The sequence below is a fragment of the Symphalangus syndactylus genome, chromosome 5, assembly GCF_028878055.3.
Source record: "Symphalangus syndactylus isolate Jambi chromosome 5, NHGRI_mSymSyn1-v2.1_pri, whole genome shotgun sequence".
Taxonomy (NCBI): Eukaryota; Metazoa; Chordata; class Mammalia; order Primates; family Hylobatidae; genus Symphalangus; species Symphalangus syndactylus.
In genome coordinates, this window is record NC_072427.2 from 104,529,865 (window position 1) to 104,555,166 (window position 25,302).

Genomic DNA, 25,302 nt, shown 5'->3' on the forward strand with positions numbered 1-25,302 from the left:
CTCAAACTCTTGGCCTCAAGAGATCCTCTGCCTCCACCTCCCAAAGTGCTGGTATTACAGGCATTAGCCACCATGCCTGATGTACACTTATAATGTTAAGTGGGATTTAAGTAAGATCAGAAACCATTCCAAATAGTATAGGAATATAAGAATAGGGTTATTGGCCAGACGCAGTGGCTCACGCCTGTAATCCCAGCATTTTGGGAGGCCGAGGTGGGCGGATCACCTAAGGTCAGGAGTTCCAGGCTGGCCAACATGGTGAAACTCCTGTCTCTACTAAAAGTACAAAAATCAGCTGTGCGTGGTGGCAAGTTTCTATAATCCCAGTTACTAAGGAGGCTGAGGCAGGAGAATCACTTGAACCCAGGAGGTGGAGGTTGCAGTGAGCCGAGATTGTGCCATCGCACTCCAGCCTGGGCAACAGAGCGAGATTCTGTCTCAAAAAAAAAAAAAAAATATATATATATATATATGGTTATTGTGAGCATTAGAATACAAATTTGTATATTTAGTTATATGATAAGACTGTCCAAAAGAATATTTGTGTTTATAGGTAAAAGTGTAAGTTACAGTATAAGCCCAGATAATTACGAAGTTTTCACTTATATGAATATGCAGCAGGACTTTGGAGAGTTATGAAAAATGAGGGACTCAGGAAAATTCTTTATTTTGCAGGACTGTCTGGCACACAGCAAGCTATTTAACAGGCCTGGTCCCTGCTCAGCAAATGTATAGCAACCACTCATCATTGTGACAATGGAATAAGTCCCATAAAATTTCACAGTATCCCCTGGGGGCAGTAATCCCCTTCCTGTTGATAGTTCCTGATTTAATTCCTTGAGCACACTCTCTGTTAATAGAAAGTTGAATGCTTTGTTTTATAAACTGAGGATGTTTCTGTCTTATACAGCTAACGTAATGTGACCATGACGGTAATTTTTTAAAAGTAAAATCTATCATCTACATTATTTTCCATTGACCATACTTGTTCTCACAATAAAACTGTAAGAGGGGCTGGGTGCAGTGGCTCAGGCCTGTAATCCCAGCCTTTGGGAGGCTGAGGCGGGTGGATCACTTGAGGTCAGGAGTTTGAGACCAGCCTGGCCAACATAGTGAAACCCTGTCTCTACTAAAAATACAAAAAAATTAGCTGAGCATTGGTGGGGGGTGGCCTGTAGTCCCAGCTACTCAGAAGGCTGAGGCAGGAGAGTTGCTTGAACCCAGGAGGCAGAGGTTGCAGTGAGCCGAGATCGAGATCGCACCACCGCACTCTGGGTGACAGAGCGAGATTCCATCTCAGAAAAACAACAACAACAAACTATAAAAGAGGTATAGGAGAAGACGCTAGGTTTATGTTATATTTCAAAGAATCAATTTTCAGCTAAGGAAAGTTCAACTAATTTTGATGCATATAACTGGGATAATTATTGTTTTAAGTCTTCTTAGCTGTCAAGAATAGTATGCATAATATATTTAATTTTTTCAGGTATGTATTAACACATTTTTAAATGATCTTAAAGCTCTTTGATCCAAATCTCTAATAAAAATCTTTGAAAAGGCAAACATATTATGAAATCATAACCCAGTTTTTTCCACCTTCAAAGATAAAACACAGAAAAAGTCTCATATTAATTAAACTATAAGTGCCTGAACCCTAATTAGAAATCTTGGACTCAACATTTTGAAAGAATCTCAAATGCTTTCTGATTGATCCTGTTCCTATGGAAACTAAAGTTGGGAAGTAGTGAAAGACAAAAGAAATTACAAAATGGCACCAAAGAAATCAGCTGAAAGAGTTATTTTTTATTTTAAAAGGAAGGAAAAACACAGCCTTGTGTCCTATCATCAGACACACATAGCAATTTTAAAAATAACACATAATTGAAATTTAGGAAATGCATGACGTATAATAATACTTATCTTTGCTTAAGACAATATTAATGTTATTCTTTTAATATGAACTTACAGCAAAAAAAAAGGCTAGAAAATTATGAGGATGTTTTCTATTTCCCTTTTAAATGATCTGCTGTGATGCTGTTAGGATGACTAAATTGGATAATAAACCCCTTCCAGTAGGGAATGTGTTCATTTTTGGATATTTCTCCCATTTAGTTAAATAATATTTTCAGAACATGAAATATTTATTACAGGCTTATGGCTTACCCTTCAGGTTAACATTGCTTTGAATTTGATTTGAGTTGTGAATATGGAAGGCATTTATATGTAGTGAGAGACAGGGACACTGCAAATATACTGTTGGTTGGTACTTTCCAGCATATTCTTTGTATCCTTGTCTTCCAGATAGCAAAGAATGTGGGATTGTGAGCCAGTAACTCTAAGCCCTGCCTTGGAATAAGTCCTAAAAGTACTCTAAGCTCCCGTGTTTCTCATTTATGAAACTGTGGTAAAAAAAATAGTCCTATGGGTCTCACAGTAATGTTAACATGAGAATTAAGTAAAATAATTCCTCTGAAAGTGTTTTGTCAATTGTAAAGTTCCATTCAAATGCTAATTTTGTTTTTTCTTTACTTTTTAATCCCCTCAGGTTACCCAACACTTCACCCTGATCTTTTCCCTTCATTCTTCCTGACCTCTAGATAACAACTGACATTGCAAAATTCCTCCCCAGCTTCCATGACACTGGTTCTGTTGGTTGTCCATTATTACTCTGCGCACTTGTTTTGTTATTTTGTTATTGTCTCTGCTCTTTTATGTTCTTTAACCAAGCATGTTTTCCAGAGTTCAGTTTTTTGCCTCCTACTAATCTTCTCCATGTTTTTCCCAGAGTGGTTTTACATTTCTGTTTCCATTTTACCACTTAAATATAGGGGATAGGTACAGATCATGATCATCCACTCTCCAATGGTCTTTAGAGACACATTTAGTTGGCTATTTTATTGCTTCCTGAAATATATATATAAAAAAATGATTCCTTCTCAATTAAATACCATGATTTCTCTGGTTCTACAAGGTTACGACCTTGGAGTTACTGTTTTGATTCCTTTGATGTCCCCTATATTTAATAAATCACTGCATTTTATCAATTTCTATTTTCAATGTCTTCTGGATTCAACTTTACCTAAACAATTTTGACAGCCTCCAGTTTAATCCTGGATCTCATTACCTAAGGCCTGCCTTACAGTTACCCTTTCTTCCCAAGTCTAGTCTATATGTAAGGGGCAAAATGATTGTTTATCTCCAATATTATTTTTTGATATATTATTCCACTCTTCAAAACCTTCAACAACTTCCTGTTGCCTACTGCATCAAACAAAAAGTTTATAGCATGCTATACAGTCAACGTTATGAATATCCAGCATTTTTGGAGCCTATTTTCTTGCTTTCTTCCAAAATAGGCTCTGTTCTAACCAATGAGAATTCTAAAGGAGGCAGTTTAGAACTTTAAAACATGTTCTCAGCTACATATAACATAATTTTATTATAACAGGCTAAAATATGGTACGTTTTCCCATTTAAAAACATAAAATGTTAAATTATAAACAATACAAATAATCATTAAATCAAACCCTTTCATTTAACAAATGAGGGAAAAAAGACTCAAATACAATAAAGTAGCTTTTCTAAAACCATATGATTACTAAGGGCAGAACTGACTCAATCTAGCCCATTGGAACTCTAGTTCCATTTTATTTAAATTATACTTTTTGCTTCTTTGTGAACAAAATTTGACATTTGTGGTTAGATATAAGGAGGTCCTTTGAACATATAGTAGAGACATTTCACATGGATATTTAACTTATGAATTCAATAATGTACCACTGGCAAATACATATTACAAATATAATTCATAAAATTAATCAGCTTAAAAAGTGAAGGTGATTCTGTCCACCAACCCTGTCCTTTTGAACCTGCCATGAGTCACCTTGTAAGAGAAGATGTGACTAATACTCTTTCAGGTAAAAGATGAAAGGTTGGTTGCAGTGGCTTAGGCCTGTAATCCCAGCACTTTGGGAGGTGGAGGCAGAAGCATCACTTGAGCCCAGGAGTTCAAGACCAACCTGGGCAACATAGTGAGACCTCATCTCTACAAAAAAAATAAATAAATTAGCACAAGCTATTACTGCACCACTGCATGCTAGCCTGGGTGACAGAGAGAGATCCCATCTCAAAAAAGAAAAAAAAAATAGATCTAAGTCCATTGTTCTCTGAAAAGAAATATTTGTATTCAATATACATATAAGTGGGATAACTGCTCTATAAAAGAAGTGTTGCAATAGCTCACTTCCAAAATGTTTTGTCCTTTCATTTTCTAATAATTAGAAATAAATCTCCTTAAACATTCTAGCCCACATAATGAAAAAGGCTGGTCTTGATTGGTCTCATCATTACTCAGCAAATTTTGGTAACTTGTGGCCAAATATAAACAGTTGAACTTATATATAATTGTACAAGCAAGTAATATGTGATTGTTCAAATTATTAGGACTCTGAATATATATCCCATGGAGGGCTGTGATGCAATCTTGCTTCCACTCTAAAATTAAGACGCAAAGGAGTGGGAGGTGAAGTGAAACTTCTTCCTCCATTAACATCTACATTCCCTTGCTCATAAATTCTTAGTGTATTTGGAGAAAGTGTTATCCAGCACAGAAATAGCTTCTGACACAAATGACTACAATGACAGTGTGCATATGCTGCTGACACAGGCTCCAGGCTATTCTAATGTGGCTGCTAAATGCCTCTACTTCTTCCATTCTTTTCCCATAACCGATATCTTCTCTAGAGAATCCTTATAGATTTGGGGTCTTCAGGGCTAAAGGAACTATGAGAAATTAAATCATATGAAGAACTCACAGGAAGCTTGATACTAAGTTATTAGTGACAAGAACTTTAACATTAAATGAATATTTCAGAAACTATGGCCAATTTTGAAATGTGCTTGAGTTGATGTGTTGAATGTAAGACATCTGCAGGTATTCTCTTTACTTGTTTAGAAGGAGCCTGGGGGTGGACAAGAGGGCCTTGATGGAACCAGTCTCCACTAAACAAATGCAAGACAAACATTTTAAATTTTTAGGAATTTAATCAACTCTTTTTTTATATTCACTTTTTCTTGCCATCAGTCTATGAATGTGGCATGCATTCATCTGATGAGTATTTTTACATTTTAGGGAATAAAATATTAAAGTCTCTTTCAAAAGAAATGCACTGAAAGGTCCACGCTACATCATTAAAAAAAAAAATGTAGCTCCTATGCAGTGGATTTACTAACAGACTTTGCTGTATAACCCAGAATCTTGGAGTTCTAGCTGATGACAGGGTTGAATTGGTTTTCTCTTTTTTTTAAAGGCATTAAAAAAAAAAAAAACTATTAGTGGGAAATAGACTAACTAAATAGCTTTTTAAAAGGGACTATTCAAACATAATTTGCATTTCTTATACTGACTACCCTGGTTAAGGCACAGCATTTAAGAGAGCTGGTGTTTCAACTGGGCACGGTGGCTCACACCTGTAATCCCAGCAATTTGGGAGGCCGAGGCGGGCGGATCACCTGAGGTCAAGAGTTCGAGACCAGCCTGGCCAACAGGGTGAAACCCCATCTCTACTAAAAAAAAAAAAAAAAAAAAAAATTAGCCGGGTGTAGTGGCAGATGCCTATAATCCCAGCTACTCGGGAGGCTGAGGCAGAATTACTTGAGCCCGGGAAGCAGAGATTGCACTGAGCTGAGATGGCGCCACTGCACTCCAGCCTGGGTGACAGAGCAAGACTCCGTCTCAAAAAAAAAAAAAAAAAGAGCTGGTGTTTCAAATATTTCAAGTAAATTCACTTTGTTCTATTTATTTTCTCTTTAAATCTATAGAGTGAAAAGTGGAGCATACAAAAAAGACCAGAGGGCTTCAATGACAAAAAAAAATAGAATTTCAGTATATTTATCATATTATTATCTTTTTTTCTATTTTATGGATTTAAATAGTTTTTTATTAAGAAAATTTTCAAATATATACAAAAATAGAGACGACAAACAATAAACACCATATAGTCATCATCCAGATTAAAGTTATAAAGATTTTATCATATTTACTACATTTACTTTATTGAAGAATATTAAAGCATATCATATATACCAAATAATTGTCTTTATTACTTTAGCAAGCACCACTAAAGATTAAAGACATATAACTATAACACCATTTGAACAACTAACAAAAATAATTCCTTGTTATAATTTAATATCTAGCCACATTTCCCTGATGTCTTATTTGAATCTGGATACATACTACATGTCAGCATTACATTTGCTTCTTAGGCCTTTTGATGCATGTGTTTAATCTAGCACCGACCTGCTCTTTCCTCTCTCCCCCTTTGTTTTTACCTTTCATGCCACTGACTTGTTGCAGAAACCTGGTCAGTTATTCTGCAGAAAAACCCATTTTCTGAGTTCATGCATGTGCTACCTTGTGGTGTCATTTAATTTGTACATCTATCCTTCTGTAATGAAAGTTCACTTGCTGAGAGGCTTCATTCAAGTGAAGGTCATTTTCTTTTTTTGGAGGGATGGGCAAGAATATTACACAGGGAGTGCTATGTGCTTCCAACTTTTTTTCTTTTTTGAGAGAAAGTCTCACTCTGTTGCCCAGGTTAGAGTGCAGTGGTACAATCTTGGCTCACTGCAACCTCTGCCTCCCAGGTTCAAGCGATTCTTGTGTCTCAGCCTCCCAAGTAGTTGGGATTACAGGCACGAGCCACCACACCTGGCGAATTTTTGTATTTTTAGTAGAGAGGGGGTTTCACCATGTTGGCCAGGCTGGTCTCAACTCCTGACCTCAAGTAATCCACCCACCTCAGCCTCCCAAAGTGCTGGGATTACAGGCGTGAGCCATAGCACCTGCCCTGGTCGTCCTACTTTCAATGATGCTAAGATTAATCAGTGTTTCAGGTGATAACAGACTGATCCTTCCATTGTAAAGCTCCCATCAACACTTTGTCTAATGATTTTACCCATTAATAATCATACCCTAAGTCAATTACATGCTGCAAAATGATGATTAGATTCTATTTTTTTCATTATCTATTTTCTTTGACATTCATTCACTTGAATTCTATAAAGAACTTTTCCTTCTAAGTTAAGGCTATGTGGTTACACATACATGCCTAAAAGAAAGCAGAATAGAGATAATTATTTATTTTGATTGCCAAATATCAGGGTAAGGAGTAACTGACCTAGTCAATTCTAATGGTGACCAAAGAGTGAAGACTTTTAAACATTTTATTTATTTTCTTTTTTGTATCTTTATAATTAATGCATTTTAAAATAAATTCAACATATTTAAATCAATTGCATTCAGTATATGTTTTCTCTTTTGATTCTCATCTTGCCTCCAGTTTGGCCAAAGAAAGGATTTTTAGGTTGATTCCTTTGTCCTTTGGGCACAATCTCATTAGTCTTTTGACAGCTACCTTGCTTTCTAAGTGATATGGTTAGGCTTTGTGTCCCTACCCAAATCGCATCTTAAATTGTAATCCCCATAATCCCCATCATCCCCCCGTGTAAAGGGAGAGACCAGATAGAGGTAACAATCATGGTGGCAGTTTCTCTCATGCTGTTCTCATGATAGTGAGTTCTCACAAGATCTGATGGTTTTATAAGGAGCTCTTCCCCCTTCACTTGGCATTGTCCTTCTTGCCACTTTGTGAAGAAGGTGCCTTGCTTCCCCTTTGCCTTCCACCATGATTTTAAGGTTCCTGAGGCCTCCCCAGCCACACTGAACTGTGAGTTAGTTAAAACTCTTTCCTTCATAAATTACCCAGTTTCTGGCAGTTCCTTATAGCAATGTGAAAACAGACAAATACATGAGGGCAGCAAACCATCCCAGGCTCATCTTAAATCGCCTAACCTTAAAACTGGAATCAGGTGTCCCTCCAAAGTTTCCTAGTCATTGTTAGTGTGGAATGGTATTTAGGGATTATAGTCTATATGCTAAGTATGCTCGTTTTCAAGGGGTTGTAGAATAGTTTATATTATTATCCTCAACTCCTAACTCCCTTCTCATTTATTATTGTATGATTTCTAGGGCCTCCCAGCAGGCAGAACACAATTCTCCATCCCACATGTTTGGCCACATGATGTGCTTTGACCAATGGGCACATATCATGTTAAGTAGAAGCTTTTAGAGCCTTTAAGGACAGAGCTAAGCTTTGTCCTTTGCTTTTCCTTAGGCCACAAGGACAGTCTATTCCAAAAAGGGCCAATTCCTTCAGCTTGAGTCCTGGAAAAAGCAGATTGTAGAGAAAAGACTCAGCAGCTGACCTGGAGCCACCAAAATGGAATACAAGGCAAATATATAATGCATATGGTGGCAAACTACTGAGGTTTTTGAGGTTATTCGTTACTTCTTCAAAGCTGATTGATACAGGCTGTGATGTCTTCTGGGCCTTTTTAGTAGACAGATAGGAAAAGCAGCTTTGAAAACAGGAAAGCATCATGAGTTCAAACTCAATTCAAATAGAACATTTCCAAATCAGATAGAACATTATAGGACCTGTACTTAATTTTTAAAAACTTCATACATATATCTCTTTTTTCCTACACTAAAAATCTTAATTTCTATTTACATTAGTATAAGTACTGATTTGTATTTCCTATGATATAATGTAGTGTCAAAATAACAAAATCATTATTTTAAAGTACTAAAGTTTAAAACATATTTGCAGGTATTTTTGTCCTTAAGATATATTCTACTATTTGGTGGAATATTATGTTTTTGGGTTCAGATTGAAATAATTATTTCCTTTTTGTGGTTATATCACTAATTTGATATACAGTAGGTTCATTTCCTTATTTCTTTTTTTTTCTTTTAGAGACAGCATCTTGCTCTGTTGCCCATGCTGGAGTGCAGTAGCACAATCACAGCTCACTACAGCCTCAATCCCCCAGGACCAAGCAAACCTCCCACCTCAGCCTCCTGAGTAGCTGAGACTACAGGCATGCCACCATGCCCAGCTAATTTTTATTTATTTTTCTTTTTTGTAGAGGTGTGGCCTTCCTATGTGGCCTAGGCTGGTCTTGAACTCCTGGTCTTAAGCAATCTTCCTGCCTGGGCCTCCCAAAGTATGGGGATTACAAGTGTAAACCACCATGCCCAGCTCAGTAAGTTCATTTATTTCCATTTGTTTTCCATTTTTAGGGATGGCTATTTTAGTGAATTTTATCTTTTGAAATAAAACATTTAAAATTTCAAAATGAAATCTATGTAATAAGCTACATATAGTAAAAGAAATCTGTTCCATTCCTGTTCTGCCTATCGTTAATAGTTTCATTAGTTAACAGTTTAACCTGCCAGTGTTTCTGTCATACACAAAATGTAGCATGTTGCATTAGATTGTTCTGCATCTGACTTCTTTCACTTACTATATTTTGGAGATAACAGTACAGAGAGATCACCATCATTCCTTTATATCGCTACAGTGCCTACCATTGTGTTATTTATTTAGCCAATCCCCTATAAATGGGCATTTGTTTTCAATCAATCTTTTTTATAATAGTTGTGAAATAAATAATACAATGCATAAAAAAGAAATAACAACATGCATAAAGCATGTCCTGTTTTTGCAACTACAGCTTTAAAATAGCTTCCCAGTAATGGGGTTGATGGGTCAAAGGGCAGATAGAGAATTTTTCTACATATTGCTGAATATGATGGGTTAAAGGGTAGATGTAGAATTTTTGTACATATTGCTGCTCCATAGCAGTTGTATCATCTCACAGCTCCATCAGCAGTATGTAGAAGGCCTATTTCCATACAACTTCAATAACAGTATGTGGATGAGTTTATATGATTTCGCTAAGGGAAGAAGTGCTATCTTTGGGACAATCTAATTTGCATTTTAAGTTATACTGAGAAAAGCTTCATATTTGAAGAACCATTTAAATTTTTCTTCTGGGAACTCTGGGTATTTTTGTGTGCCATTTATAAAATTTTGATTTCTGTATTTAATTTTTAGGGGCTCCTTTTATGTCAGTGATAATACTCTGTTAGAGACGTAACTTACAAATATCCTTTCCCAATTATTATCTTTTTTTTTTTTTTTTGAGACGGAGTCTCGCTGTGTCGCCCAGGCTGGAGTGGAGTGCAGTGGTGCGGTCTGGGCTCACTGCAAGCTCCGCCTCCCGGGTTCACGCCATTCTCCTGCCTCAGCCTCCTGATTAGCTGGGACTACAGGCACCTGCCACCACGCCCGGCTAATTTTTTTTTTTTTTTTTGTATTTTTAGTAGAGACGGGGTTTCACCGTGTTAGCCAGGATGGTCTCGATCTCCTGACCTCATGATCCGCCCACCTCGGCCTCCCAAAGTGCTGGGATTACAGGTGTGAGCCACCGTGCCCGGCCACTCATTTATCTTTGGATTTATTTAGGGTGTTTTATTTTTCCCATGCAGACACTCATTCGATATATAGTCCAGTTTATAGAAGAACAGACCCATGCTTTATTTTATTTTATGTTTTTGGTGGGGGCAGTTATGGTTTTATTTATTTATTTACCTACTTACATTTAGATCTCTGATCCATTTGAAGTTAATCATCATGGAGAATATCAGGTTCTGATCCATTTCTCCCTCAAATGGCTTCTCAGTTGTAACAATATTAAGCATTCTCCATGGTTTCAAAGGCTACCATTTTACACACACATACACATACACACACAATTTCTAAATGAAGTTGGCATAATTTCTGGACTTTATATACTCTTCCTTTGGTTTGTCTGTCTATTCATGTACCAAGCTCACATTATTTTACTTATAGAAGCTTTATAGAACACTATAATATAGGGCTATAACCACCTCGTTTCTGCCCTGTTAGTGTATTATTGTTTAATTCTCAACTATCTCATTCAGTTGATAATTATTCTATGTATTATATGTTTTATGATTAATATGTTGATACAGAAACACATATTATAATTTATAAATAAAACATGTCAGGACATATGCTCTTTTAAAAAATTAAGTAGGATATGTAATATAAAAAAGTTTGAAGGTCACTGATCTGATGTTTTTTGAACATGCCAATATCTTCAGATAGCTGTCCTGGGTGGGAGTAGCACAATGGAGCTGAGAGTCTTACGTGTATCTGATTTTGGCTTTGCCTAATGCTGAACGAAACTCTTGGCTGAGATGATGACTCACCTGGATCCAGGGGTAATTTTTTAAGTGCTAATGAGCAGGTGTCAAGATCCCACAAAATCATTAAAAGTAATGGCTAAAACTGCAGTTACTTTTTCACAAACCTATATAAATACTGGACAAGAATGCCTAGGAAAATCATCTTTGATTTGGAAATGAAGATCACTTTATCAGGCTCTACAATGGTTTAAGTGTGTCCCTTTGAATTCATGTATAGGAAATTGAGCTCCCAGTGTAATGGTGTTGAGAGGTGGTAGGACCTTTAAGAGGTGTTTGGGTCATGAAGACTCCGCCTCCCTCATGAAGATATTAGTCCCATTCTCATAGGACTGGGTTAATTCTCACAGAAGCGAATGAGTTCTTGTTCTCATGGGACTACCTCAGTAACTGCAAGAGCAGGTTGTTAAAAAGTGAGGCCATCACTTGTGTTTTGTCTCTTTTGCACAAGCTTGCTTGCTGCTCCTGCAGGTGCTTCCACATGTGATGCCATTCACTATGCTCTGATGTAGCATGAGGCCCTTGCCAGAGGTGGCTGCCCAATGTTGAACTTCCCAGGATCCAGAACCGTGAGCCAAGTAAACCTCTTTTGTTTACAAATTACCCAGTCTCAGGTGTTCTGTTACAGCAACAGAAATAGACTAAAACAGTCTCTATTGTCTCATCTCTCTTAATAAACTTTTGTTCATTGTGGGATATAGATTACTATTATATCAATTGAGTAACAAAGAGATTAGGCCATGAGGGGAAAGTCTGGAGATCCCCTGCTCCAGAGAGTAGAACTTTTACAACTAACATGCTGATACGGTTTGGTTGTGTCCCCACCCAAATCTCATCTTGAATTGTAGTTCCCATAATCCCATGTTATGGGAGAGACCTGGTGGGAGGTAACTGAATCATGGAGGTGGTTACGTCCATGCTTTTCTCGTGATAGTGAATGATCTCTTATGAGATCTGATGATTTTATAAAGGGCTTTTCCCCCTTTTGCTCAGCACTTCTGCTTCCGGCCATCAAGTGAAGAAGGATGTGTTTGCTTCCCGTTTTGCCATGATTGTAAGTTTCCTGAGGCCTCCCCAGCCATGCGGAACTGTGAGTCAATTAAACCTCTTTCCTTTGTAAATTACCCAGTCTTGGGCAGTCCTTTATAGCAGCATGAGAACACACTAATACGTGCTTTGTTCTAGTCTAGATTAAGCAACTTTTGAGGGGTGTATTGTTTGACTCATCTGAGTTTTTAATCAATGCTTACTAATTCAAGAGGAACTTATGTGCTTTTAGGATATAAGGAGGCATCAGGAAATCTGGAGAATTTCTTAAAATCCTATAAGGCAGACCAGTCTCTATATTTCCTTGTATCTTAGGGAGGCCACTATTAAAAAGAGAAGGAGGGAGTTTTAGGAGCAGAAATATTATGCATTCATTTGAGACTATTAATTTTACATATGTCTTGAGGTTTTTGTTACTAAAAAGTTATATAATTTTATGAAGCTACAAAACAAATAAATATTAAATTCCAGCTTATGTAATTCTACTTAATCAAGTATTAAATGTGCCAGGCAGTACTCTAGGTTCTAAGGACCTAAAGATGTGTTGTCTCTGCCCCCAATAAGCTCACAATACAGAGAGATATACATGGAAAAATTATAACAGTACAGCTCAGTAAGTGCCATAAGAGAATAAAGAATATACCAAAAGCACTAGAGTATAATATACAGTAGACATCAGCTTTGAGGAATTGATGAGTTGGAAAGAATTAAGAGAAGGCGCAAGGAATTTTGGAGTTAGACCTTCAGGGAGAAATTGCATTTGGCCACATGAGGAACAATAGCAACAACAACAGAGATGAATGGAGGTTGGGAAGAAGTACTGTATCTAGATAAAATGGCATAGATGTTCACTCGTTTACACACACACACACACACACACACACACACACACAGCACAAAAGAACCTGGCTTGTTCTGGATCCAAAAGCACTATATGGACCGTACAATAATCTCATGTCTCCAATATGCTTAGGTACAGTTTTAATGTTTTATGACATAGATGGCTGCATGTTTCGGTTATTGGACAAATGGATACTTGAGTTGTTGTTTATTCCATTGTGTCAGTTCTGCTTCTGATCAAAATCCATTCCTATTTGAAAATACATCTAGTGAATTTTTTTTTTTGAGACAGAATCTTGCTGTGTTGTCCAGGCTGGAGTGCAATGGCGCAATCTCGGCTCATTGCAACCTCTGCCTCCCACATTCAAGTGATTCTCATGCTGGGACTACAGGTGCATGCCACCACACCCAGCTAATTTTTGTGCTTTTAGTAGAGACAGGGTTTCACCATGTTGGCTAGGCTGGTTTCAAACTCCTGACCTCAGGTGATCCACCTGCCTTGGCCTCCCAAAGTGCTGGGATTACAGGCATGAGCCACGGCGCCCAGCCCTCTAGTGCATTTAAAAAAAAACATAAACACCGTTCTCTCTTTTCAAATTTAGCACTTGCCCAGAAGTTTCACATGTTCCCTTTTTATTTGTGGTCATTATTTCTTCTTTGGTCTCCTTTAAAAATAGCACCCCTTTGCACTTGTCTGTGAATCTTAGCTGGTGCTAGTGTCTCTGTCCTCTCTGGGTGCACACATGTTCTCCTTTGGACTTTTTAAATGGATCTTGCTTGGAATTTTTCCCTTTCCATATTTGGTTGCTGGTTTGGAAGTTTATTTCCCTCTGTTTTACTAATCACTTTGTTTCATTATTTTTGGTGTTTTTAGTTAGAAAATAGCTCCCATTGCATTTTGGCACAACAATTTTAAAGGCCTCTATAAGACGTTATCTTGAGTCCTGCTTGTAGACTGAGCTTTAGGTTGTAGCTTAATTACTAACATAAATAACCTTTTGGAGCAAGGTGCACAATACTATATATAATATGATTTGATTTTCTGGAAGCTATACAGCAGTAAGCATAATAAATTGTGATCTTTATTTCTAAATAAATTATAAGAGTATGCTTATATATGCTGGAACTATTTCTTTTCTAATTTCCTGAAACCATTTGCAGGAAACTTAAGGATGGGCTATCTGAGAGGTACAGGAATCAGGAAGGCTGGAAAGGAGACTTATTTCTTGTTTTGTAAACTTGCTGCTCTGTTTGAATTTGCCCTAAGCATATATTATTTTTAGTTAGACACATAAGAAAATGTGTTTAACAATTAATTCATTTTTATCTTTGGTTTTGTCTATAGTATGGATTTAGCAAGTTTCACAATGTGAAGAAAGCGAAGAGTAAAAACAGCAGGTGACTGCATTGACAAAATGAAAGCAAGCAAATTGGACAAACCTAGCATAAAGAAGATAGACCAGATTATGCATTTTTACTCCTTACAAATATAAAGACAAGCCCGTCCTAAATTATCCCAGTAGAAAATTTCGACAACTACAACAAAACAGAACACCCAGCAAAACAAATAAAAATTTGATGCTGATGACATGCGATAAAGAAAAGCAGAGCTCTCCAGTAAAAACCAAAATTCCTGTCTGTTAAGTTTACAAGGATTCTTCCTTAGGGCTTTCTGAGCCAAGACAATGAACAGCTAAGAGGGCAGCTCTTGAAATACTTTCACAGGATTTGCTTCTCTGCTCATAAAATGTAGAAACAATTCAAACTGGAGAGCATTTCCTACCCATTCACTGGCCTGAAGATTCATAGAGTAGGGTTTTGTGTTGCTGTCAGCAGGCATTTATCTGAGCACACATCCATCCATCCTCTCTCTCTCTCCTTCTCTCTCTCTCTCTCTCTTTCCCCCCACACCCCATGCATGCATACACTCACACACTTTGGAACATAGAAGGCCACTTTTCTGAACATCAGATCAAGTAAAATGACCATTCCAAGGGTGACAACTCACGGAAACTCTGGAAACACTGGAAACAAATACTGAAAATAAACTTACGTATGGGAGAGAGAATAACATTGAAAGAAGTATACATAGTAACCAAAAGAGCTACTGTTTCATGTTTATAGGGTGGGAACTGAACAGAAAATTGAAAACGCAGCATATGTGATTAAAAAAAATTTTCCTTAAAAACCAAAGAGCCATTTTTCTTAAATTCCTGATCAGATTTAATTAACTACATTTCAAATGCAGTCATGCACTGCATAATGACATTTTGGTCAACAATGAACCATATCAGTGGTCCCACATATTATAATGGAGCTGAAAAATTCTTATCATCTAGTGATGCTATAAAGCCTGTACTGCTGTAACACAAGAACTTTATTGTTTTATAAATTTAGTGCAGCCTAAGTGTACAGTGTTGATAAAGTCTACAGTAGCATACAGTAATGTCCCAGGCGTTCACATTCACTCACCACTCACTCACTGACTCGCTCAGAGCAACCTCCAGTCCTGCAAGCTCCATTCATGATACATTTCTATACAGGTGTACCATTTATCTTTTGTGCTGTTTTTACTGTACCTTTTCCATGTTTAGATATGTTTAGGTACACAAATACTTACAACTGTTTACCATTGCCTATGGTATCCAGTACTGTAACATGCTCTATAGGTTTGTAGCCTAGGAGCAACAGGCTACACCACATAGCCTTGGTGTGCAGCAGGCTCAACCATCTAGTTTTCTGTAAGTACACTCTATGATATTCACGCAATAACAAAATCGCCTAACAACACATTTCTCAGAACATATCACATCATTAGGTGACAAGTGTAAAAAGCAATTGTCAGTGGTTATATGTGTATGTGTAATTATGTGAGTATATTTATCAATAAACTATATAAAATAAGTACTTATACAAGCAATTGACTGGACTACTCCAATAACTTCTAACTGGTCTCCCCAGTTTGACTCCCCCCACCCCAATCCTTCCATTCACCATACTCCATCCAATGCATTCTCTTTAAAATGCAAATCAAACTGATATTCAGTGTCAAAATGCTTCAATGGCTTCTTCAGTTTACTAAGTGTGTTATACATGTAATTCTCCCTAAACCTCTATGAGGTAAGCACTCTTACTGGGATTATCACCAACACTGATGAGTAAACTGACATATACACAGGTGTTAATGTATAAGATCACACAGCTGGTAAGAGCACAGAGTGCAGCATTGGAGTGCATGTTCTTTACCACCATACTATACAATTTGAAATACAACTCATAAAAAATACAGCTTTAGGCCAGGCGCGGTGGCTCACGCCTGTAATCCCAACACTTTGGGAGGCCGAGGCAGGCAGATCATCTGAGGTCAGGAGATCAAGACCAGCCTGGCCAACATGACAAAACCCAGTCTCTACTAAAAATACAAAAGTTAGCTGGGCATGGTGGTGGGAGCCTGTAATCCCAGCTACTCAGGAGGCTGAGGCAGGAGAATTGCTCGAACCCGGGAGATGGAGGTTGTGGTGAGCTGAGATTGCACCACTGCATTCCAGCCTGGGTGACAGAGCGAGATTCCATCTCAAATAAAACAAACAAACAAACAAAACCAAAAAACCAACAAGCTTTATATCACCATGAGTTATACTTTAAAGGTAAAAGTTATGGTGGCTTCATGGAATCTGGAATATTCTTGGCTATAGCACTGAAAACACTGTGGCTGGGCATAACCTCATTTTGGCTGCTGTGACAGACAGAATCATAGCCCCACAAAGATGTCCACATCCTACTCCCCAGAGCCTATAAACATCTTACTTTACATGGTAAATAGGAATTGAAGTTGTAGATGGATGAAAGTTGCTAACCAGCTGACTTTGAAATGGATAAATTATTCAGAGTTACTCAGGTGAGCCCAAGGTAATGACAAGGGTCCTGATGAGTGGAAGAAGGAAGCAGAAGAGAGGGAACTAGAGAGGCGGCAGCCTGGCGTCGCAGGCTTAGAAGCTGGCAGGACAGGGCCATGAGTGGGGAGCCTCCAGAAGCTGGAAAAGCCATGGAAACAGATTCTGCCCTGGAACCTCCAGAAGGAATGCTTCATGCTGATACCTTGATTTTAGCCCAGTGAGACCTGTTTCAGCCTTCTGACTTCTAGAAGTTTAAGACAATAAATTTGTATTGTTTTGTTTTTGGTCATGTGTTTCACAGAAATAGAAAAGTAATACAGTTGGGTTATTTTTTCTGAGTTCTAGCCTCGTTAACAGTAACACCGTCCAAGAAAACAATCCCTGGTTTTAAGTTTTCTTTTGCTGCTTTTGCCAAAGGAAGCACCTGACCCAGGTTCTGATTCCCCTTTTCCATCCTCACCATCATCTTCCTCAAAACATCAATCTAGCAAGAGGGGTATACTGGAGTATTGACTCAGCAGTGTTACTACTATATTGCTATGGGATGAAAAAATATTATTTTAAGAATGGCCTTTATAGCTTCCTGGTGTTCTGACTTCAATAAAGCTAGCAGCTCTTACCTCCATATTCCAATACATCTTCTCTATGGAGAAGGCCCACGGGAGGAAACCAATGCAATGGAAACCGTGGGTGGTGAACATCCGTAAGCTCCCGCGGGCCCCTCTCATTAAACTGCTCACGTGGGAGGATAAATGAGTGTCCTCGGTCATAGGGAACTCACTGTGCTCAGGCTGAAATTTTTGTTTTTGACTTCATTCTTTCTAATATAATTTCTTTCCTAGTCTTGAAATGGTTGTTAAATCCACCTACAAGCCCATTTTAACATTTCTGTTCATCAGATAATTGAGACTATGCCAGCATGGAACCACTTCTCTCCAGCAAATTGATTATGACAGTTGCTTCTTAACAATAGATAGAGAGGGCAGCATTTTCCTAGCACCTTTTCCCTGGAGTGCTGTTTTGGGTCACTTCTGGCAAAAACGCAGAACCTTGTGATTTTACAAAAGATTCAGACCTCTCTCCCCTACCACAATCTTTATCAGTTGATGAGAGATCAGACTCAGGCTAAGCACCTGGATCAGGTTCCAGTCCAGCCCTGAGGACCAGCTGCTACTGGCTAGGTAGAATCAGGAACTGATTCATGATCAGCTCCTTGGCTCTGAGAGACCCCAAAAGGCATGACAACACCCCACCAAACACAGAATACTCATTCCTATTATTTTTTGAGATATCAGCTTAAATGATGCCTCAGAGAAATCTGACACCCCACCTACTTAACATGAAGTTAGAGCTTCATGATTTATATTGCAATCAGTTCAATCTATACACTTCTTTTACCTACCCTACCTCATCCCCATTCCATCTGCTGTGGTTTATGTCCCCCCACATTCATATGTTGAAATCTAATCACTAATGTGATGGTATTAGGAGTTGAAGGCTTTGGACTGTGATCTGGTCATGAGAACAGTGCGCTTACAAAGAGACCTTAGAACTGCCTTGCCTCTTCCACCATGGGAGGTCACCCTGAGAAGGCTCCATCTATGAACCAGGAAGTGGGCCCTTGCCTGACACTGAATTTGCTGGTATCTTGATTGTGAACTTCTCAGCCTCCAGAGCTGTGAGAAATAAACGTTGTTTATAAGCTACTCAGTTTATGGTATTTTGTTACAGCAGCCTGAATGGACTAAGGCACCATAGAATCAACAGTCATATATTTATACCTACTATTAACCAGGAACTTTGCTCAGCACTGGACATATAGTGGTGAGCAAACATCAAGAAATTCCTTTCCTAATGGAGTGGGAAAGAAAAATGTAATTCAACTAAACACACACAAAAATGTCCATATATCAACAGGGATACTGACATCATCGTTTAAATAACAAGAACAACAACAAAAAAGCAATCCTCCAGACTACTAAGAAAGATATAAAGAATGTTGATACACAGCAGGAACAAGAGGAAAGAAGGGAGTAAGCATGATATTGTACATGAGAGGAGTGGCCAAAAGAGTGGCACAGTTACATCTGGGAAGAATATTAAAAAGATGAATATGTAATAACAGCATAAGAAATCCACTAAGTCTTTAATAAATAAAATAGTATTGGATTATAACCCAAAGTATAAAATGAATATTTATCAGCCCATACTGATAGAAAAATAAATGATTAAATAAATAAATGAAGGGAAGGGAGAGACATATCTCCCATGCAGAAGAGCTCCAAATAATTTATGAAGATACTCCGCCTTCAAGGAGATGGAGCATAACTCTCCTTCCTGAAGAAGTGTGGGTTGCGTGTAGTGACTTCCTTCCAAAAAAGTCTAGTATGGAAATGAAGAAAAAAGGGTAGGTAATCTGTGGAGAAAACTGGTATGCTCTACATTAGGAGTATGATTATAGGTGATCAAGGTTCACATCAACAGCAATAAGCCATGTGTACAGTATGTTCCCATCAACAGCAGTAAGTCATGTGTACAGTATGTTCCCATCAACAGCAATAAGTCATGTGTACAGTATGTTCCCTGGAGATAATGTGATGAAAATGTCACTTTACCTAGGCTGCTTACCACTTTCTGATCTTCCTCCAAAAAACCTATAACCCCAGTCTAGTTATCAGAAAAATGTCAGAGAAACACCAGTTCGTGGTCATTCTACCAGATACTTGACCAGAACTCCTCAAACCCATTATAGTAAAAGAAAGCAAGGGAAGCCTGAGAAACTGTTACAACCAAGAAGAACCTAAGGAATCAGGACAACTAAATGTAATATGGTAGCCTGGATGGCATCCTGGGATAGAAAAGGCATTAGGTAAGAATGAAGGAAATTTGAATCAAGTGTACCATACATTAGTATGGTACTAGATATTAACAATATGGGAAACTGGGTGTGGAGTATATGAGAACTCTCTACACTAGCTTTGGAATTTTTATTTAAATCCAAACTGTTCTAAAATTGTTTTAAACATAAAAAAAAACCACCCACATACAAAGAAAACACTCTTGCAATGCCAGATCTTTTAGTATCCCAGGAACAATATAGAAAAGTCCCCACAGCATTCCGAATACATCCCCTATAGGAATCAAGCTTAGCAGAGCCAATGTGTTATATTTACCTAAAGCTTGAAGAAGTCACTCAGCCCCATTCATTTATGCTTTTGTTTGCCTCTTGGTTGTTTCTCCACTACAATTTCAGACTTGGAGTGTATTGTTTCTATGTTGGTGATTCAATAGGAATAGCACAGCAGAACGATTTTCTGTTTTTAATTAGTGACAATTCTACACTAAAAGGCACACTCTTTTCTATTTGAAATTTAGAATTTCAGCAGAATACGTAACTTTCTCAGTTGTTCTGTTACAATTTCTCCAGCCTACCTCTCTGTTGCCTTTTAGCATGAGTGCATTTTTTTTCTTCTGTGTGTTCCGTATGATACTAATTGATATTTCAGAATTGCACAAGGGTTTCATTGTGAAACTTTGGCTTTCTGGTTTGACTTTATATAATATTGGTCAGCACATGTCCCTTCCCTGAGACAATGTGCACCTTCCTCCTCCACAAAGGGACGTGGCTCACATCACTTGAGCTGTGCGAAGATCACTTGGGCAGTGAGGGCGTGAGAAAATATCATTGTATTGTGGTATTAGACACTTGTCCCGCAGGTTAAGTGTTATAAGTATTACTTTACCAGAACGTGAATAGCAACAATAACTCATTTTACAAAAGAGAGAAAGAGAGACAGAAAGAAAGAGAGATAGAAAGAGAGAGAGAGAGAAGAAAGAGAAAGGAAGGGAGGAAGGAGGGAAGGAAGGAAGGAAGAAAGGAAGGAAAAAAAGCAAAACAAAAAAGGTGGGAGAAAAAAGCAAAAGCAAAAGTAGAATTGCATTGCTTAAAGTCTATTGCAAGTTCCTCCATTTTCCTAAAAAGTTAACGCGAAGAAAACAAAATAACGGCAACGTTCCCAGGATTTTAAATCTCATGAGCCCAGAATCCGTGAAAATCCTGTTTAAAATCATCCGGTGAAATTGGCTTTGGGACGTCTCCCCAGCTACTGGATCATGTGGCTTCTGAATCTTTCTAACAATCGTCCCGTTGGATGTCCCCTGAGGACACAGCAGCTGGCTAGAGTCCCCAGACCAGACTTCTCTAAGTGAATGTAGATGTGCAGGTGGAGAGGATAAAAGTAATTCTGGCTCAGCAGCCACGAATTCCCCCCACCTCCGCCCCACAAGTGCTCTGCATATCGCCGGCTCAGCTGGGGCGCTACAGAGCCCAGACCACGCGGACGCTGCCCCCTCCCTGGGGACTCAAAGTGTGGCCGGCGCCCGCCTCCCAGTGATGCCATCTTTCTTGGGGTCTTAGCATCTTACCAGTGGGTAGTGAGTTTTTTGCATTCGAATCACGTCCCTCTGTCTGAAAACTTACCCCAACTTTGCAAACAGATGAGAACCTGCTAGTGGGAACCTTTAATTTTCTGTATCTAGAACTCACAAAATCAGACTCAATTTACAAGAAACCCACGACGTCGCGCTCCCTTGCTCCCAGCGTCCGCCCGCGGGCACCCTGGGTTTCCCGCTCGCCTGGGCGCAAGGTCAGACGCCCCGCGGCGACCTCGGCCCAGAGCCGCCCAGACACCGTCCGCGAGCGCCCCGTGGGGGGCTGGAAGGTGGGGGCAGGCTGGTCCAGGCAGGAAGGGTAGAGGAACCCGAGCAACTTACAGCCCAGGGCGACCACCAGGTAGCGCAGCAGCAGCAGGAGGAGGCGGTGGCGGCTCCTCCTCGCCATCTTCCCGGGGCGGCAGCCGGCTGCTCTGAGGAGGTCGAGGGTCCCGGCGGCAGGAGCGCAGGAGGCCGGGGGCCCTTGAACTTCTGGGGCGGGAGAGGAGCAGAGAGTCGGGAGGGGAGGAAGAGGAGGGACGGCTCTAGATGGGATGTCAGTTTCCCCCTCCCCGGGGCGCCTTCTCAGCTGGCTGCCAAGAGGCGGGTCCTCCAGCCCAGGGATGGGGGTCTGTTCTTTTTTGGGGGTGTGGGGGTGGGGGCTAGAGGGCGTGAAAACCAGGCGAGGCGTCCGCCGGGTCCTAGAGCAGCGCCCGGGAAAGCCCCGGCGGGTCGTCCCTCCGCCCCCACGCCTCCGGGATTGATCGGCTTTGTGTCTGGTCCGCGCGGGGCTGCCAGCTGTCCCCAGGGCGAGGAGCCGGGGGCGGGAGGCGCTGGCAGGCTGGGGGGTGGGGGGATTGGGTGTCTCGGGGACGGGGATGTATGCGGGTAGGGAAACGCCTCCTGTTTTGCCCCAACTCCTTTCTTCCCCTCCTTGGCTCAAAACTTCTTTCTGGCTTTTCAGCCTAGGGGTGGAGATATTTGGAAAATTTCTGCCCAACGGGCGAAGCTGAGGGGGTGGCGCTCTGAGGAGATGGGGTTCGCGGGCTCCGCCTCGAACTCGAGAAAATAAAAAAAGCAATCAAGACTCGTGCTGGAAGTCAGGTCTCAGATTCTAGCATAGCCTTGGTCCCTTCTCAGTTTAAGCTTTTTGCTCCTTGGAGATTTGAGGTGCATTCGTTTCGTGTTATTGTTCTTTGCTTTTTTTTCAGTGTCAGAGTTGGAAGTTCATCTAATGGTGTGAAATATTTATCATGTTTCTTTCAAGTTACATAACTGCTGCTTGTGGAGTTTTCCACGTGTTAAAACTCTACAGCTGCCCTTTGTCAGGTTTATTTTTGGTCTACTGTGCTTTTAAAAGGGAAACCCATTATGAATGCTCGGTTGCGTGCTTTAAAATTGCACCGCACTTACATTGGACGCACGTACACTGGCAATTTTTATATTTGTTCCTAGGGACCAAAAATGTATGGTGTATTCAACAGTATTGGCAGGTCTGGAAAAAGGCCATTCCCAGGAGAAGAAATTAGTATGCATCAGTTTTTTTGTTTTGTGTTTTTGTTTTTTTTAAAGGTTGAATAATGGATGAAGTTATGTATAGAAGATAGTTGATTTCGTGGTGTATTTATAAAGAATTCAGCTAGCTCAGTGGACAAAGGCGACCAGAGTTTAGCTGTGCGGAACTGTGAGGAATGAGGCATCCTTGCTGTTGCCGTGGTGACAGTGATGAAAACTTAGTACCCAGGGAGGGAGTGGGAGGAGAGGACCGAGGGGGCCCAGAAAGGAAAGTCAAAATGGCAAAACGTTAAAACTCGTACTCCAGTCAAGCTAGGAGAAGGGGCACAGATTTAACAACAGCTTATGCCAGTTTTTCTGGGCAGTAATGAGAAAGATTTGATGCTTGAAAAGAAAAGTTGTTGGCATCTGCTTTCTAATTCTTGCTACAACTATATGTCTTTTACTCCTCTCTAAAAATATACACAAAAATGTCATACTTAAAAAAATTCTATGCAATCCTATGTGAGTAACTAAGTTATTTATTTGCTGCCCAGCCAAGGCATTTGTCAAATGGCAACAATGTGCTGGATGCTGAAGGACAACCATGAACAAGATAGAGGCTTTCTTGCTAACAAGCTCACAGTCTTGAGGGGAGAGAGAGTCTTATCTGGAAAGATGCCTGATACCATATGATAAATGTTACAGGAGGACAGAAAATAATAACAGCTATTTTTATTGCATGCTTTCTCAGTGATGGAGTCTGAATAACGCAATATCTAATCCCCCAACAACTCCATAAAAGAGGAAATGTTATCATCCCCACTTCGCAGATGAGAAAACTGGGCTGAGAGATACTAAATGGCTTGTCCAAAGTCCATGATAAGGGGATGTTCCTTTTGTTGGGAGTGGGGCCAGGGCTTTCTTTATTAAACCTTGAAAAATGGGTCAAATTCTGAAAGGAAGGACATAAAGGAAAGGCATTCTACGTAGAGGAAACAGCAGGATCCAGAGCTAGGAAATCGAAAAATGGTTTATTTAGAAAAAGCAAGGTTCTACAGTACTAAAGTGTATGTGGGATCTGGATAGTGAGGTAGGTGGTGGTGGTAGAAACTGAAGGGGAGGTTAGTGTATGAAGAGCATTCACGCTACTGTCTAGACCTCATCCTACAGCTAATGAGCTTTTTGAAAGCAATGAGATAGGAAAAGACTCATATTTTAGAACTGTGGTGTCCAATATGGTAGCCTCTAGATCCAAGTGGCTGTATACATTTTTTGTTTTGTTTTTAATTTGAGACAGAGTCTCACTTTGTCACACAGGCTGGAGTTCAGTGGTGCAATCTCAGCTCACTGCACCCTCCGCCTCCCAGGTTCAAGTGATTCTCCTGCCTCATCCTCCTCAGTCCAGTAGATGGGACTACAGGCATGTGCCACCATGCAGGCTAATTTTTGTATTTTTAGTAGAGATGGGGTTTCACCATGTTGGCCAGGCTGGCCTCGAACTTCTGACCTCAGGTGATCCGCCTGCCTTGGCCTCCCAAAGTGCTGGGATTACAGGTGTGAGCCACCATGCCTGGCTGGCTGTATAAATTTGAATTCAATTATATTTAAAATGCAGTTCTCCACTGACACTGATCACATATGAATTTCTCAATAGTCACATGAGGGTAGGGGCTACCATACTGGAAAATGCATTTCCATCATTGCGGGAAGTTCTACAAGAGAGTGCTGCCCTAGAATGATGATTCATATTGAAATGTGCAGGATGGATTACAGATAAGAGAATCAGGGTGTTAGTCAAGTCTAAACTATTACAATATCCTGAGAAAGAGACGAAGTTGTGAAGTAAATGGTCACTGTGTGATAAATGAAAAACCAGGTGGATTCAGATGATATTTCACAAACATGGTCAGCAGGATTATGTTATCAGCTAGATGTAGGGGTGAGAAAGAGAACATGTAGGTATCAGATTTCTAGCATGGGTGGCTGTATGTGGGGGTTATAAATAGTGTCATTAAAGGAATAAGAAACATAGAGGGCATACATAATTCCTGCAGGTTTGGGATGAGTTGAGGGAGGGAAATATAGCTGGGGTGACCAGTAAACTGTTAGAATGAGTGCTCTAGAGCTCAGGAAACCCTCAGGATTGACTAAAGAAAGAAATATAAATATTAGCAGCATCTTCTAGAACAGTGATCACTGGACTATCTTCTCCCCAGAATCCTTTAGATCTCCTTCATTATTCTTTCCTTAAAATTATGTTAAAATTCTGAGTTTCAGAAGTTTTAATCTCAGCGGCCCCAGGAAGCTGTATTATTAACAAATACCTTGATTAATTCTGATGCAACTAATCTATGGATTATTGTTTGAGGACCTTTCTAGAAGGCAGGAGCAGTGAATGAGATCAATCAGACAAAGAAGTGAATGTTTATGGATAAATCTAAGGAAATAACTGCA

At 39.6% G+C, this 25,302-nt stretch overlaps 1 protein-coding gene across 6 annotated transcripts in view; it reads right to left on the reverse strand.

Moving 5' to 3' along the window:
- The window catches only part of JAM2 (junctional adhesion molecule 2), an 80,845-nt gene extending 58,524 nt beyond the window's left edge, over positions 1-22,321 (reverse strand). For 3 of the 6 annotated variants that reach the window (XM_055279368.2, XM_055279367.2, XM_063639371.1), the window contains exon 1: positions 21,694-22,316. In XM_055279368.2, the coding sequence (XP_055135343.1) occupies positions 21,694-21,760 (67 nt within the window). In that variant the 5' untranslated portion in view covers positions 21,761-22,316. Of the gene's footprint in view, positions 1-21,693 lie in introns of all 6 variants that reach the window. The other 3 variants (XR_008657835.2, XM_063639370.1, XM_055279366.2) reach the window with 3 other exon arrangements.
- Positions 22,322-25,302: the final 2,981 nt, after the last annotated feature.